Raw genomic sequence first — 17,924 nt, forward strand, 5'->3', positions numbered from 1 at the left:
AATATAGCTATAGTTCAGCTTGGAGAAGGCTAATAAATTGGCAGAATTGCATCAAAGTTCACAATACTAAAAGAGGTACTTGGGCTAGTTGGTGGTAATTCATTGTGCAAACACAACAGTGCTTAAAATAAACAAGAACCAAGTGTCTCTGTCGTGTCCTTCTTGGTCCTTGTGTTTTTAGCACTGTTCTTATTGCATAATAAAGCCACACAATGGGAAAGAAAAGGGGGGTCATGGGTACGGCATGTGCATGCTATGCCTGCCTTAATCTAAAACAAGTCTTCTCTCGACACGTTGCTTGCTCATTTTAGTAGACAAGTTAGAAATCTTTGTGAATTTATCTGACCAAAGAATAACACAGCACCTTATTCTCCTCTTTACAACACCAATTTTATTGGATCGGATAAGTCCAGAGGCCAGCCAATAAATATGCTGTGCTAGCCAGTGCTGTCTTGTCACTATACCTACAGCAATGTGAAGTTTAAGGTCGTAGCTGGCACCTTTGATAGAGCGTGACCTGCCTTCTCACAGATGGTGCTCATGCCCGACATAAACGCCATCCCATTCTTCCACGGAACGCCGGCAAACGAGTACAGGAGGGAGGAATTCGAACGTTTCCGGTGCGGGCAGGCGTTCTATGCCGTTCGAAGAGGGGGCACCCTCCCAGAAATCTGCAAGAAGTACCTCTACAGCATCGGCTTCTACGTTTTCCAAGGAGCTCAAGGCGAGAAATGATACGTTTGTGCAATGAAATGAAGTGTTAGTCTATTCTTGATGTAGGCTCTCGTCATGCTGAAATCGCTTGCGTATTGAGCCAAATGCAAAGCTCTGACGAGCGCTGGAGGGCTGTGACTATACTTACTGGTTTTGCTTTCGTGAAGGCATTGGTATGAATCTGATAGCAAAAAGAGGTGGCCAACTTTGTTGGTACACTCGACGAACCCAGATATAGCGAAATTCGCTGTACAAATTTGTTTGAACAAGTGAACCCTACACTCATGTCTGTGCTGTGGTGCTCCCATGCATGATTGCTCTGACAATCAATTGAATCTTTAAACTAGTGACTAGTTGTGAATCTTGAAGGTGTTGTGAATGCGTTAGCTTAGCGGAAGTCGGCCATTTTTGCCTGTTCAATTACTTTATTCCTGAGCAGATGTCTACATTGAATAGATCCATGAACCTGCTTGCACTTGTCTGGTCAGATCTCAAGCGGTCCTTTGCTAGCAGGGCAGACTTTTTGTTTCCTCTCTTGGTTTCTCACAGCTGCTTTACACTTGCAGACTGCAGGTGTGACCCACAGGGTTCTCACAGCAGCGTGTGCAACACGCTGGGCGGTCAGTGCCAGTGCAAGACCAATGTGGTGGGCCGCAGCTGCGACCGCTGTGCACCAGGAACCTACGGTTTCGGACCTGGAGGCTGCAGGCGTGAGTGCTTTTGTTTCTGTTACAAAATTTCTACCTGTTTCACCTGGGTATATACGTGTGAAGCTGCAAGACCCACAGGAAAAGACCTTGTGTCTGCATTGCTAGAGCATTTAAAACATTCACTGTAATTGCATACTGCTGTTTCAATTCACCAAGATGGCATTTGTTCGCAGACTAGCCTCACCTGCAATATGTATTCATAAAGCCAGAAGCTTTAGCAAAATATTACACTTAAAACCAGGCACAGGGGAATATTCAGATCCACTTCAACACAAGTTTTAATTATTTTCAGTTTCAAAGTGTTCAAAACGAATGAATGGGCGTATATTTGATTGCATGTCAAAAGGTTGTTCTCTGCAGTGCAGGGCCTCTGTGCCATAAAAACACCTAACCAGAAAAAACTCACACTGCCACGAAAGCACATTTGAAGGTTACATGTACATATTTCCTTCTCCTCAATTAATTCTTTTTTGAACTTTAAAAGCAGTTAATATAGGCTTATATGTGCTAGGTATAGCAGATTTTAGGATATAACATATTTTACCGCTTAAAGCTTGCACCCAATTTCAATTAAGATGCTGCCACGATTCTAATTTGTCTCCATCAATTTTGAACTAAAAAAGTGGCATTTGCACATGAACAGTTCCAATTCTTAAAAATACTGCGCTAGTTATTTGGGTCGTGATTAAATGCTAAGTTTTTATAATATGAACCATGCATTATTCGAGCTGCTTTATTCAAAATTATACTATCGAAATTACTATTCGCTTCGAATTCACTTCAACCCTCAAAATTACTGTTCGCCCATCCCTTGATTGAAAGGGGACTCAACAAGTGTTCACTTTCAGCGTGTGACTGCAATGGAATCGGTTCCCTGGACAACTTCTGCGATGCCCAGACCGGCCAGTGCAAATGCCGGCCCAACACGTACGGCCGACAGTGCGACGAGTGCCAGCCCGGCTACTGGAACTACCCCAACTGCCAGCGCTGCGACTGCAACGGTCACGCGGACACGTGTGACTCGAGGACCGGTCACTGCATCCAGTGCCGAGACTTCACGTCAGGACCCCACTGCGACAGGTGGGAGCTGGGGAAAAAAAAATGTTGCATGTGCTGGAAGTCTGAGGAAAGCTTCATTGTATGATTCTCAAGTTTGTTGCAATGGAATTGGACACGGTTTTAGTGAAGTTCCTAGTGCTATGTAAACAAGTAAAATAATCAATGTGAATTTGTATGGCAGAAGTGGGAAGGACATTTATGTTCACTTGTTTTTGTTCTGGTTATGATTCCTTTATAAAGCACAGTGCTTTAACAGTTGGTAGTGCTCAGCGGAGGCTCTCAGTTAGTTAGTTAGTTAGTTAGCAGTTCAGTTAGTCTGTCTACATTGTTAAGACAAATGAAAGAGTACTAAACACCCAGGTCTGCCTGTATGAACAGGCACAACCATGGCGTTGCTTCATATCATTACTGCGGACGTTATACTCTGGTTCTCATGAAATGGAAGTGCTCAAAAGCTGCATTGTCTGTTGCGGCTTCTCACAAATTGAATTACTCATTACATGTAGCACATTACCGCAACCATTATTGAATAAAGCGTTCGCCAGCGAAAAGGGTAATCAGGTGACTATAAAACTGCTAAAAATGTAATTGATTAAAACAATTAATTACATGTTCGCAATGCATCATGCAGGGCTAGCTTGTGAATCTGTTAATAAAAACAGCCAGTATAGAGAAACCATGGCAGAATTGCTTAACAATATGCTTCTTCAATTTGTATCTTGTGGATTAGGACTTCAATACTAAAGTGTACAGTTTATTTTTGTGATAAATCTGCTTAAAGATTGAGCTTTTCAGCTGTAACATAATTGTGCATAATACCATTTCCAAACTGTTTTTCTATCGGTAGTTTTGAAGAGAAAATTATGTTTAACAAATGGGCTCTTGGACCCAATATGGCATTTTGTCTACGTGTCTATTGAACATTTACTATTTAGTAGTTTTTTAAATCATCAAGCCAGCAAATTGACGCAGGTGCGAGGTTGGCTTCTACGGAGACCCTCGCTACGGAGTGGACATCCCTTGCCGCCCATGTCCATGCCCGGGCACTGCGGACAGTGGTATCAACCATGCTACCAGCTGCGACCTAGACCAGCGCACTGGCAACGTTATCTGTCACTGCGCTCAAGGATATGTAGGCAAGTTCACAATTCATTTTTTTCGTATGTAATATAAGCCCTGGTGACATTGCATGTACATTAAATGGTGACATTGCATGTACATTAAAGGTCACCTATACTTCACTTCTTTCAGTTCAGATAGCCAAGTTTGAATGCTTTCACAAAGTTCTGAACATGATTTAACGGTTTTTCATGAATATGTGAGTGCGTGTTTTATTATCAGCAGATATAAATGTCCCTGGCTGTCATACCGTGCAACATATATTCTGTGCAAGGAGCCATATTGAGTCTTTCAGAAGATTCATTCACCGGGTTATTGCACATATGCAATCTCGCACTCCCAACATTCTATTGCATTTTATTGCAAACTCGCAAAACTGAACATATACCAACTAGCCTGCATCACTACGCCTCTGCAGTCGCATTCTTTGCTCCTGCTAGTTACAGTAATTTAACTGCAAATTTTCTAATAAATTTCTTCCTTGTCGTGCAGGCGAGAGGTGCGACCGGTGTGCGAACAACTATTACGGCGAACCAAACGTTCCTGGAGGCTCGTGTCGCCGATGCGAGTGCAGCGGCAACGTCGATGAGACCCAGCCGGGCAACTGTGACTCGCGCACGGGCGTCTGTCTGCGGTGTCTGTACAACACGGAGGGACCCCACTGCGAACGCTGCAAGCCGGGTCACTTTGGAAACGCCTCGCTCCAGCAGTGTTACGAATGTGTGTGCAACCTTCTTGGCCTGGACCCCAACCAAGGATACTGTGACCCTGTGACTGGTGGGTACAAGACCGAATGTCACTCGGACATTTCATTCATTTATTCGTTCGTCATATTACTGTGCATAAAAACTTGAGAAAGCTTCCCACTTTATGTTTTGTCTGCCCTGCCACCTTTGAAGATGTGGCATGACTTCCTTTTTTTTTCGTTGTTGTTGTTACTTCTTCAGTAATGCTTTCCACGTTTTCATATAGGCCAGTGCCCATGCCTGCCCAATGTGGAGGGCATCGCCTGTGATCGCTGCGCTCCAAACTACTGGAAGATTGCCAGCGGAGAAGGTTGCGAGGCTTGCGGCTGTGACCCGCTCGGTTCTTACGACCTGAAGTGCAACGAGTTTGATGGCCAGTGTCCGTGCAAGCCGGGTCATGGTGGACGGCAGTGCAATCAGTGCCAGGACAATCACTGGGGCGACCCGCGTGTACGCTGCTATCGTGAGTGTGCGGTCATTGTTTGTCTCATTAACGTAGTTAAATTGTGATGTCTAACATTGGACAGGTTTTCAAATGCAGTCTTCAAAATAGTGATGCTAGTGATGTAGCTGCAACTGACCTGAGCCATTTCTCTTTCTGCTATGCGCGCGACCCTTGTTCACTCATGTAATGCCATTGCATCCACTACATTTATCCACACAACAGGCTTATACTTTGTCATCAAAGAGAACTTGAAGAGAAAAACATGTGACACAAAAACTACGTATCACTTCACATGTGCCTTACGGGCAATTAGAGCTCTGCATGGCACACGTTGAAACACTATGTGCAACAGTGAAAAAAAAGGTTTATTTGCATGTGCAACCAAGTAATATAGAGAAACACTCGTTACAGGTCGTGTTGTTTAATGAGCAGTCTTTTTAACCATCACAGCATGACTTCAACATAATTGAGGGGGCAGACTAGTCTTAGACATTTTTTTGTTTATTTCTTCAGTGAACTTAATCAAACTACACAGAATTATGCAGTTTTTTCTTCTGATTTCAAATATTTAATTAGTTTTCCTGTAACTCATCCTGTTCCTGATATAACTTAAGTTCACCCTCTATTGTTTAAGGCCACCATAGAAAAAGAAGTGCTTAATTAAATCTGATATTTAAGATATGCCAACATAGACTAATGACTATAGATTGAAAGTATGCAAGAGTCTTTTGCATTTGAGCCTTTCTTGCTTATTTTACAGGAAAATGAACTATTCATTTTCAAAAGCAGTTGGAATTTTATTACAATTTTGAGGAGTAATTAATTGAAAAGGCTCCTGCTCTGGATTATCCTCCAGTACTTGCATTCTACACTCATACAGGTTTCCATTGCAAAAATATTTATTATTGTACCTGTCCTAGCTGCAAAGATATTGAGGCCTCAAATTGAGCAGTCATAAAATAATTTTTTGAGAAAAAATGAAAAAAAAACTGCAAACACATAGCTTCTTCAAAAAGCAGCAATCATGGTGCACATGTTTTGCAATGTTCATAAAAGAACTCATAAAGTCATAGCAGAACTTCTAGCAAAAGTCTCGGCAAATTATGAAGAAGCCTTGAAGTCGGTTCCCCCTTTTTTTTCCAGCTTCTGCATGTTAACAGCACCAAAAACCTGGACAGTTAGAATAACATTACAAAAAAATTACCACTTCCTGGTGTGTGAAAATTTGCACAGAGATAGAAAAATACTTGCAGAAACCAAATATATCAATTTTAAAAAATGAATTTTTTTGTCACTTTTTGGTTTTAAAGACCAGTCTGCCCCTTTAAGCTAAAATAAACACATGCTGCTGTGATTGTACGAAGGTGTTGCAGCTTGCCGTTTAGTGGAGGTACTACTTGAAGATATTTTTTTATGTATTTTTCAACCTAGGCCTTTGAATTAATTTATAAGTAGCATTTATGATGCTGATTTATTAACATTAATTAGTTTTATTCTAGTTGTAATGGTTTATGAGTTCCAAGATGATGTGTAACACAGTGTGTGGCTATTCATGCACCATTTTTTGCTTGGCAGAGTATCCCAATATGAATCACTTTGCGACACATGAACCGAGTGCCGAGAACTACCTAAAATCTAGGTGTTAACATTATCTTTTTAACAATATAATCAAGCATACCAAATGCATATTTCACATTTGCATTATTGGCATCTTTAATTATAAAACAAAGCGAAAACTTATGATGGATATCAAGATTTCACAGAGATATCAGCACCAATATGTCTGATGATACTCTGTGCATGATTTAGTCACCAGGTTGGCAGGTATGCTACCGTTATTTGTGCTCCGTAAAAAACTTCTGATGAGTGTTCGTACTACCTACAGCTGTGTAATGCCCGTGAGAGAAAGATGCAGCATTCTTCTTTCTTTGCACGTGCGAACAGAATGCGAGTGCAACGTACCTGGAGCAGCCACGAGCCAGTGCCACCGCAACAACGGCAGCTGTGTCTGCATTCCTGGCGTGGCTGGGGAGCGCTGCGAGCAGTGTGCCCGTGGCTTCACGGGACGGGCGCCATACTGCGACTCCTGCGGGGAGTGCTTTGACAACTGGGACCGCATCATTCAGGAGCTCCGAGGTACGGTGGGGAGGAAGGGGCAGTGGGGGGAAGCTTTTTCATGGATATACGTATACCGATTTGAGCAACCCACACATTTTCTGGACGTGCGAGTTGCATGTACGTGCAGTACGGTCCGCTGTTAGAGGGAACACTCAAACGAGACCTTTCATATTGCTAACCTTCATTGCTAGTGGATGTGAAAACATTGTTCGTGCACGGCACTAGTCTGTCTAAAAGAGCCAGAAGTGGCGACCCCCTTACGGAAATCCAAGCCTCTGTGGTTCTGCAAGAGAGCGAAATTGAGACGTGCCCAGCATGTAAGTGTTCATTTCAACAGTGAACAGATTTTTGCGGGTGCACTGATATCTGAACACTTGTTAATGTGTTTTGCACACATTTCTATAACCTGCTCGAGGTGCTCTAACGGCAGCTCGTTGAAGGCCTGGAAAGCAGGGTTATGTGGTCATTTCACAGTTTTTGTGGAGGTTTGCATTGCTAGCTGTTCTTTTGCCGACATTTGATTCTCGCTGTGTTGCTTCCCTAAAGAAAAAAAAAACACACGCAAAAGACTCTGCAAGTCCTATATGCAGCTTCTATGTAAAAATAAAACTAGACTTTTTAGCTTAGCTTTTTTTTTGTTCATATTGAATCATCACAGATTAGTGTGCAATATCTAGTGGCTAACTTCCTACTAGCTTTGAATTTTCTCATGTGTTCCTGTGCTCATTCCCCCCCCCCGAAATTTTTTTTGCATAGAGAGTAAAAAATTTGCATTTCAAGGGGGTGCCCTCGCCAAAAAGGATCTGCCTCCCCTCCCCCCCCCCCCCAAAGTAATTCTGGCTACGCATCTGAATGCATGCACTAAATGAAGTGAATGAAGGCATAGAAACTTTATTTCAGTCTATTTATGAGAAAGTGGAGCAAATAGATTCAGTTCCTCCCACGAGTGCCCCCCCCACCTAATGCAACATTAGCAGGATAAACTTGACCTCCTGATAATAATGCAGACATGTTTTGTAGTGAACATTGCTTGACAAGTTGGGGTGCTTACCTTCAAGACAAATCTTTGTTAAATGATGTACAAATGTTAGCTTTGTTATTAGTCAGATTAGATTACATGGCTCAATCGCAGAATGGATGCTGAGAAGTAATTCAGCTGCAGTTGCATGGATGTTGCTAATTTTGACAAATGTGTACATATAAAATTTGTAGCTAATAGGTTTACATAACTACTGCAAAAAATGGCAAGTACTCATCTTTACAAGTTGAAATTTGATATCTGGGTTCAGTAAAACATATTAATGAGTGCGTAATCAAAATACTAGTACAATATTTTCTTGAACACATCATTACTTGAACTTCATCTCTTTCTCTCTGGTGGCTCTTCACTCTTGGTTAGCAGTGGTCAAGCATTGCAATGAAACTTTTTCATGTATTTCTCTGTGAAATGTAGGAAGAACAAAGTTAAAAAGAAAAAAAGAAAGAGCATTGCCCTGCATGCAAGATTATAACTTCATATTACACTGCCTTACTCTAGCCCTCCCCCCCTCACTTTTTTTTTTTCTTGTTTTGTCTGACAGAGGAGACCCATAACATGATCAACTCGGCTCGGCAAATCAAGCAGCAGGGTACCACCGGTGTTTACACACGCGAGTTCCAAGAGATGGAGGAGAAGCTACACGAAGTGGAGGAAATCCTGAACGGGGCCAACATCACCGGTCTCGACCTTCTAGACCGTCAGTCTCTCATCGAAGAGATTCGGTCAGTCGCCGTTGGCTGTGTACGCCAGACCTGAGCCTACACTTAGTTACCGCCTAAAAGAAATTGACAGCTTCGCCCACAGCTATGGCTGTGCCTCCCACACAGAGAATTTGCATAAGTGCTCCATCCAGTAGCACTTACCTTTTTGACATCAGCCATCGCTCGGGTGTTTCAAATGGCTGTAGCTGTCTTCATTTTCTATTGGAGTCTATTCAGAATGTACATAAAAATGCAGAAACCGTACGACCCAAGACCAGAAGAGGTGTCTTTCATAAAAGAGCACGTGTAGCCAGGAATCGTTAATGTTACATGATGCGAAACATCATTGCATTCATCGGTCATCATAGGCAGCATGTTCATCGGCAGTGTTTCATGAGTAATGTTGCCTTTTCACTGCATTCTTGATTTTTGTCATATTCACGTATGAGCGTTTTGTTTTTATTTTGCATTTGCAGGTGTCTATAAATTGGTGGTATATCCCAATGAAATTTCAATTGCAAGAGGGTACTCACGTCAACATCATTTTCCTTTTTTTTTTCCGTGTTAGCACCATTTTATTTTTTACTGCATGCCACGTAGAAATAATCTGATTCACAGCGAGTGTGACAGATCGTTACAATTGTGGCTGTGACAGAAGGATCGGGTTGCCACAGACTCATGCTTGCAGCTCACGCTTGTCATGAAAGCATCTTATATCGTGGGCAAGAATGTGAATGGTCCCAAATAACTTGTTTGTATATTTAGAAGCACAGAAATTAGGGTGGGTTTATACTGATCTATGATGGTATTAAGAGTGTGTGAGCAAGCAAGATACAAGAGACAGATCACACAAACGAGCGCTTGTTTGTGTAATATGTCTTTTGTATTTGTCTGCTTAGATGCTCTTAATACCACCATTGATTATATATGTCACTTTCTTGCTTTTGACTGCATAACGCTATTGCTGTCTGCAGGCGCAACTTGACTGAAAGCCAAATGCAGCTTGAGGAAATCGGAGACCGCTCGGGCAACGTGACGCAGCGCTCCTTCGCCACCAACCTGATGCTTGCAAGTCTTCACGAGCAGGCTCAGGAACTTGGGAGAAAGGCTAAGGAATTGCGCGAGAACACCACAGCTTTGCAGGAGGCCAACGTAGAAGGTGAGTTCGACTTCAATGACGATACACGAACTTCCAAAAAGTGGGAGAACAGACCAGTAGGGTGTGTTCTCCCACTGGAGCTAACTGAACAGACCAGTTAGCTCCAGAGCTAAAAGCGGCGCGACAAGACATAACAAAAAGAAAGAACTACCCTAAATTTTTTGAAAGGTGAGGCTAGTCAGTCAAATCGCATTACTGTCGTGATTTTCTATATATTTGTTTAAGTCTGCTGTGAAATAGTTGCAAATGTTACAGGCGGGAGAAGGGTAACTGTAGGAAGGGAATGGAATGGAGGAGGCAAGGAGAATGAAAGGTGCTAGTGTGCTAGTCAGAAGCTGTCCCCACGAAACTTTCACTCCTGCATGGGGATCTGTATGTGAGTTGTGGTATCATCTAACTTTTTAGTCAATGGTGTATCCTGGGCTGTATTTGTCTGTATTGCATCTGGATCGTGCGTGTCATATGGACAATGTGATCCCACGCTGTTGGTTCGTCTGATGCACGTTGTGTGAAAGATGTCAGCATATGGCATGCATTTCGGAATTAAAGCTCTCAGTTGGCACTCAGCACTGACGTTCATGCTTTAATAGTGAAGCTGTTCTAGCTTGGAGTGTGCAACCTTGCTCAAAAACCATCATTATCATGAACAGGTATATGCCACAGAATTTGGGCAAATCTCACCACTTCTCACCGCTATGACGTGGCCTGTAATCATTTTTAAAACGAGTACAGGGAGAGAGGAAAGAAATAGAGAGATAAAGACTAAGAAATATATAAATAAAGAGAAGAGTTCTTGCCGGCGAAAGAATTTTTCATGATGTGGGAATAAAACCTGCATGCCCTCTATCTGAAGCCAAGCGTCCTAAACACTCACATGGTGCTAGCACATGGCATACCATATGCCAGCAGAGCATATGTTAGCCCTTTATAGTATTGTGTAGCAAGCAGGTGGGAAAGAGAAGTGAACATGAGGAAGAGAGATGCAATGGTGAGAAAAAGGGAGAGAAAGAGGAGAGAGAGAATAAAAGGTAGCACAGAAAAAGTGAGAAAGAGTAATGGAGACTGAGATGGAAGTTGCGTGTGTTGAAGCTAGACCTCTCAGTCGATGGGGAGTACAAGCTGCACTGGGCCCGCACTTCGCTGTGTCAGGTTTTTTGGGGCACAATTTAGTGCAAACTGCCTGCATTTTTTCCCTCTCTCTGCGTTTTGTCTTGTAGAATTGTCCTTTACATAGGAACCAGATGATTGTATGGGATATGTGCATAGTCATTAACTGCCTTTGCGAAAAATGAGACAAGAGCCATGTACGAAAGCCACAACTTTCTTGGAATCTGCATAAACTGCTGACGCAGAAGGTTGCACGTGTTGGTGACATGGCTGCTTTCGCAACACTTCTCTGCAGGTGCATTAAACATCACGAGGGAAGCCCAGAAAAGGTCCCAAATGGCTGAAGGTCGAGTCCGAGGAGCACAAGACGACATCGGGAAGTCACAGGCAGCACGTCGTTACCTTGAGCGAAAACTGCAGGACACCGCCAGTCAATACAATCGCACTTACCAGGAGAATGAGAATGCCCTACGCAAGCTGCAACAAGAGGTGAGCTGTCTATGTGTGTTTGCTTACACTGATGACACTGTCCTCTCTTTAGCCTTTCACTCAGCATTCTGTCTCAAGGCATTCGATATTCTTTTGCAACAAAAATAAGGGCATGATATATTGACTTGCATTTCATAGCAATTAATTCTGATTAAATTTAAATAAATCTCCTTTTGTGCTGAATTTATTTGTGCCCTGTTTTCACATGAATAGAACTGTATTTTAGGCTAAATTTATAGCGCAATTTCGTTTTCTGTTACATTTATTTTGAGCAAACGAAAATATTTTTGAGAGGACTTAAGGAAAGCGGCACGTTGAACAACTAGTTGAACATTGTACAGTGAAACCTCGGTGATACAAACCTCGCGGGGTAATCGAAAATATTCGTATCACCAGAAAATGAAGAAAATTAGCATGCAACAAAAAAAAGCTGGTGTACGTTTTCACTTATTGTTTCTCAGGGCCGCAGCAATGTAACAAACAGCTCTGAATAGTTTCCAACAAAGTTTTTAGACATCAACGATCACACTTGCACTTCTAAATATAACACTCCTGCTTTCGTGTGTTATTAATGAGCCAAGTGTGTTGTGACCTGCGACAGCTATTGGCCCCTGCGCATTTTTTATACGCTTTATCACAACACATCAGATGACTGCGGCCCAAAGGATGTAAGTAGCGCCTTGCACATGAAAGATGATGGCCAAACAATTTTATAGCTGCTGCCCTTTCTTACGGCTACGACGCGTCACTCGAGGTTTTCTCTGACAACTGTCACCGTGATTCTGACGAGTTGGCGGCGCTGCTTGCATGCCCGCGTTCGGACCCGCGCGTGCTCGTCACCTTTTCCACGACAGCGCGGACATCACCTCTTCGTTGCTGCACGGTAACTTACGTTCGTATCAAACGACACGGGGAAAAATCGCTTCGCAACAACCGTACTTCATTGTATTGCAGGCCAATGGGTCTTGCCCGGGACCAAAGAAAAATTCTTATCACCCCGAAGTTCGTACGAGCTGAGATCGTATCACCGAGGTTTCACTGTAGTGCCTTCAGCAAAGTACTCATACCCAAGAGTATCCTGCAAAATGAACTCAAATGAAAAGAGGTTTATTGCACTGAAAGTTCAGTTCATCCAAACCTCGATATACTTTGCTCTTTCTTAGCTGCTAGGCAACACTGCTAGCAAAAACAAGTTGTGTACTCAAACGGGTGCAAAGCTGCTCAATGTAACTTACTTGCGTGTCATTGTAGGTAGCCGACTTGGAAGACCAAATATCGGATGTCAACGAGCTCGTGTGCTACCGACGAGGAACCGTCGATCGCTGTGACGCACTCTGCGGAGGTGCTGGCTGTAACCACTGCGGTGGACTGGGTTGCGAGGAAGGCGCCCTCACCCGCGCCAACAACACACTCGCGATGGCTGTCGATGCCAATCAGATTCTCGGAAAGAAAGAGGCGGAAGCTCGAGATCTCTTCAATTCAGTGAGTGCCGTCCCCATGTTTTTGTGTTGAGAAAAGAAGAGAAGGATGTTCAGTCAACACCACAGTTCTCTTCCCAGAACTAAATTTGGTGTTCACAACGAGTGGGCAGTCATTAAGGGAAGATGCAAATTGGGAAAAAAGTTGTATTAATCTGTAGCCCAGCACAATTAAATTTGTGCTGTATATATGGGCTTTTATGCTGATATCAAATATGTAATTAGATTGATGGTAAGTTGCACAGTTATTGTTTTGTGCCACGACAATGTGGAAAGTATAGTTTATTTTGGGCAAACTTTTTATGCCACTAAACTTTTAGGGTTCTGAGCTATTAATGGCTCATATTGCTCCAAATTAACTGTAGAATGCAAATAATGTATAAAACATTTTGATGGTAAAGAAAAAGTGTAGTGTGAGAATAACTAGAATCTTCTTCCATACTAATTGCATATTTTAGGTTTGCAATAATTATAGATGCAATATCAAGTTTTGAAGGACATACTTGCACCCTTTACGTGTCAAGGAATATGTGGGCAAAAGTTGATCTCGATCGGGCTATTAGAAGTACAAAAAAAAAATGATGTCCAAACTCATAAAGTTGCCCCCCAAAAAAATCTAGAAAAAAAAAACATTTTAAATGCATAAGTGAAATCTCCCTTAAGCTGGAAAGGTATCTTTTTGAGATGAATTCTTCCATCATGAGAGCTTGGCAATCGTAGTTATATTGAGCATGTGGCTTTAGTGAAGGCCTCATGCAAAGTACAATAGCAAGCAGTCAGGTAGCAATTTTTAGGAGACTCTGGACAACGAGCCCGTTTAGTTTCTTAGTTGCCACCTTGTGCTCTTTAAAGGCTGGTTCTAACCTACTTTGAGTTTAATTACAATATTCAGCTTTTTGTCATGAAAGTAGAGATACTAAACTTGTGAAAGCAAATAAAAATGAGAATGACCTAATTTTCGAAAAAAAAATGCATTTTTCGACTCGCCACCCCACTTGAGAACGACCTTTTTTTTATTTATCTTCAGTATTCTGATCTAGCAAGCACAAGCTGATTTCAAATGGGCTGTTTTTTTTTTTCTTTTCTCTCCTATTAGGCAGTTCTGAGACTACTGATAGTTCATGTTCTCAACTAGCCTCAATGGGGACTAGATGGGAGGAGCATTTGTTCAAAAATTCTGAAAGTTTCGAAGAAAAATAGGTCATCAAAATGATCCAGCACGATTACAGGGTGCAATGTTACAAGAATAGATGTTTTACACCCAATTTTGCAAAAGTTACAGCGTGCTGAACTTCAGTACGTGGAAACCAAGGTTGGCACCTAAGGCAAACTATCAGTTATGAATAATTCCTGCAATGGTATATGTTCATACTTTAGGCCTCTTGCTATCTATGATTGCACCTTTTGACAAAAAAAAAGATTTATTGCAATTCACTTAGCAGAACCTAAGATATGGCCGCATTCAGATCGTAAAGCGATAAAATATGCCGTATTGAGCGAGCAAAAACAAAAAACCTTCTTGTTAAGGGCATTGCTGTGTCGTCCTTAAAAATCATCAAGCCAGACACCATAACTTGAGTGGTGCACTGAACCTTTTTCATTGCATCAATGTTGCTGTAAACCGATAAGGCCATTCATACGAGAAGACATTACGGCACATTCATTACTCAAGAGGACATGTTTTTATACCTTCCTTTCTTCATTCAAAGCGAGGGTCTCGTTCTGGCAGACTTAATGCCTTTGTGTGGCATGCGAGGGATTATTGGTCGTCTGCCAGCTCGTAAATAATACCACGTGATACGTGAGGCCAAAAGGCAACAAATTAGTGTTACACACTCGCCGCAATGGCAACAGGCGGCGCTTACTCACGCTCTTACAGTTAAAATGCAAATACATACCCCATAAAGTGTACGGAGGGATAGCCGCAATGGTGGCTCAATTGGTAGAGCATCGGACGGGTTATTGAAAGGCCGCAGGATCGGTTCGTGCCCACGGCAAGTTGCCTTTTCGTCCACTTTTCTTTCTTCACAGTTACATTATGGTTACTACTAATATCATCCCCTATACTTTCCTTGCCATAATTGTCATTTCTCATTAATATTGGGTCTAATAAATAAAATGAGCCGTTATATTTACCCTTTTTTTCTATGTTCTTGTTTACATAAAAGGATACAAACTCTGTAATGTACAAGTTCGTGCAATGTGCCATCATATGTCAGCCACGCACAGACATCAGCATTCCACACCTTTTCTGGTGCTGAACAGTGCTAAATATTCTGAATACAATAGAAGAAAGCCGTACACTGTGCTGACATGTTTAGTTTGTTGCGCACTATTCGTCGCATGGCAGTGAATTACCAACTTGCTCAGCTAACAAACCTTCTGAAGCATTCTGTGCTCACTACCAAACCCACTATCTTGCCACAGAACTGCTGTTGCCCGTAGATACCAGTGCCAACAAGGTTGAGCGCGTAGTCTTGTTAAAGTGATTCTAAATACAAGTACTGCTGACTGGGCAAGTTGTTGCACGATAAAATGATATTGCTTTATTGATAAAAACAGAACACAATGTGAGCGCAATTCTCGTCTCTTTTTTCCCCTTCCTGACTGTATAGCATCTTTTCTTCACGCTGGAACCAAGCTGCGCTAAAGCAATATCATTTTAATTGTAACTATTCAAGGCGTGTATCTTAGATGAAAACAAAAAAGTTCAGTAACTTTGAAATAAGAGTTTTAAGGAGGGACACTCCACTTTAAATTTTTTTTTTCAATTCTTGATTGATGTTGATGAAACTTACTGAGATTATGCTGATTTGTATACTGGTTTCAAATATGCAATTATTTTCTTAGTGCAATGTGTAGTTGTTAAAATATCTGACATTTCATGCGCTTTTCGGGAGCTAAGATTTTTTCTTGAACTGAGAAAGTCACAAAGTGAATTGGCATACAAGAATAATTTGTATTGAGCGCTGTATGGAAGACAATAAGATTGAATATTCAAAACCATTTTGAAAAAAAAAAATGTTACTATATAGTTAGCATTCATGAGTGATATTCTAGCTTGACATCAACTTAGATGTAATGCTTAAGTTATAATTTTTTTCAAATGTGTTTACAACATCTGTCTTTGTTATATTGTATTCAGTTCTTATTTCAGATTATCCTGATATGCTAGTTTACTCTGCAACTTTCTCATTTTAGTGAAAAATCTTGCTCCTGAAAAGCACGTAAAACATTTGATATTCTCAAAAGTGCATAAAAAATAATTGTGGGCCTGATCTTAGCATAAAAATATCCGCAAGCTTGGCAAGTTTAATCGAAATCTATCGAAAAAGTGAAAAACTAAGTTTAAAGAGCAGTGCAGCACTTTTAAGTGCGTCTATTCATTGCGCCTTCATGTTGCTGCTCATCACATGCGCAGGTTGGTTCAGCTGAAAAGGAATCACAGCGGGCCCTCGAAGAAGCAAAGAAGGCTTTCCAACGCTCCCAGCTGGCAAAGAACCAGTCGGAAGAAGTCGGCAATGACCTGCAGGACTTGCTTGACCGCATCGACAAGTTCCTGAGCGAGGTCGGAGCAAGGCCGGCTGAAATCCGAGTCCTTGCTGAAGAGGTAAGAAATAGAAACTCTTCAATAACCAACTAATGCTTGATATGCTTATTTTATTTGCACCAGTCGACGCATTCCATTCTTCACATGAGTGTCTTATTCAACCTTGGAAAACGACTGTCAAGGCTCATTCACATCTGTGACTTGAACCAGTCACACGACTGTTTGTGACTGGTGACCAAAAAGCGACTTGAGGCAACTGATATTTGCACCTACCTGTTAACTCATACTCGTCGCCGCAGATTTCTCGTCCGCTTGCATATAGCTAGCATTGACATTTCCCTGTAAGGTAAGCTGACTTCCTGCTCCTGCGCATGTGACTGGTTCAGAGGTTTGCGACAGCACTCGCACATCTGAAAAAATCGAGCAGTGAGTGACTGAGCCAAAACAGTCCCTTTGCGTCCGCTCGCTTTGCAACTAACTTGTTCGTGTGACCGGTGCTAGTCTAAGGTGTAGAAAAGCCTTTGGTATCGTTTGGTAGCCTCTTTACGTTGTGTTTTGTATGTAAGTGTCTTAGTAACACTTTGGTCAGATTGTTATGCAGCTAGCGAGGCTTGCAATCATACCTCCAGGTACGCTGTTGGTGTTCTCTTGTGATTTGTTGCTTATGCTACTAAAAGTTGTTTTTTTTTTTCATCCTGCAATCTCATACAGTTTTTACACAGTTTAATGTATTGTTTTTGTGAGCACATGGCGCATGGTGTAAGCAGTTATACGTGTAATTTGAGCTCTTCGTTGGCGCTCTAGTCCGATTCTCTTACTATTATGTACCACATTCGCTCGCGTAATTCCCGCACTTTTTATTTGGCGGAAAACCGATGCAAAGTTGAGGGTGCGAGAATTACGCGGGGAAAACTTTTCACGAAAACGTACAGAGCGAAAAAAAAATGAAGTGGCCGCAAATCGGGAATCTCACACCAGCAACTAAACAGCTAGCTTTGATAAGTACTAATATAAACTTACCTCAAAAATAAAAGCACAGGTTTAACACAAGGCAAGCTTTATTTGAGACACAAAAGGTGGAAGCAAATAGTCGAGAATTAGAATGCCATACGCAAAGTTTGTGGGCGTTGTGGGCATAGTGGTAGCGTTCATCGCTCAACAGGATCCCTCAAAAGCTAAGTGTAACACGTCACTATTGGGCTGATGGCTATTTAACAGAATTGTCCGCAGTTTCCTTCTGAAGAAATAATGTTTACCATCAATCCCAGTTTCAGGCACATGGCAGGCCCAACGCGTCTTGGTGGCTTTCAGTTGCCGTCATCAGCAGCGAACACAAAACTCGTAGACTCCGAAGGGCCTACCGGCGGCCCTGTTTTCGTTGTTTAGTGCATGATCTATCACTTTCAACTTGAAAGCAGCTGTATAGCTTCAGTATCGCCCCATAACGTGGCAAGATTACTGCCACAACATACAAAACATGCCACAATGCG

General features: G+C 42.0%; 1 protein-coding gene across 5 annotated transcripts in view; it reads left to right on the forward strand.

Moving 5' to 3' along the window:
* Positions 1 to 17,924, forward strand: part of LanB1 (laminin subunit beta-1) — a 49,172-nt gene that overhangs the window by 26,537 nt on the left and 4,711 nt on the right. For all 5 annotated transcript variants that reach the window (XM_075873197.1, XM_075873200.1, XM_075873201.1 and 2 more), the window contains 12 exons: positions 532 to 724; positions 1,281 to 1,424; positions 2,273 to 2,504; positions 3,456 to 3,619; positions 4,095 to 4,379; positions 4,575 to 4,811; positions 6,738 to 6,929; positions 8,492 to 8,672; positions 9,626 to 9,810; positions 11,213 to 11,406; positions 12,658 to 12,888; positions 16,306 to 16,494. In XM_075873197.1, coding sequence (XP_075729312.1) covers positions 532 to 724; positions 1,281 to 1,424; positions 2,273 to 2,504; positions 3,456 to 3,619; positions 4,095 to 4,379; positions 4,575 to 4,811; positions 6,738 to 6,929; positions 8,492 to 8,672; positions 9,626 to 9,810; positions 11,213 to 11,406; positions 12,658 to 12,888; positions 16,306 to 16,494 — 2,427 coding nt within the window. The remainder of the gene's footprint in view (positions 1 to 531; positions 725 to 1,280; positions 1,425 to 2,272; positions 2,505 to 3,455; positions 3,620 to 4,094; positions 4,380 to 4,574; positions 4,812 to 6,737; positions 6,930 to 8,491; positions 8,673 to 9,625; positions 9,811 to 11,212; positions 11,407 to 12,657; positions 12,889 to 16,305; positions 16,495 to 17,924) is intronic.

This window comes from Rhipicephalus microplus, chromosome 9, assembly GCF_043290135.1.
Source record: "Rhipicephalus microplus isolate Deutch F79 chromosome 9, USDA_Rmic, whole genome shotgun sequence".
In the NCBI taxonomy this organism is placed as follows: domain Eukaryota; kingdom Metazoa; phylum Arthropoda; class Arachnida; order Ixodida; family Ixodidae; genus Rhipicephalus; species Rhipicephalus microplus.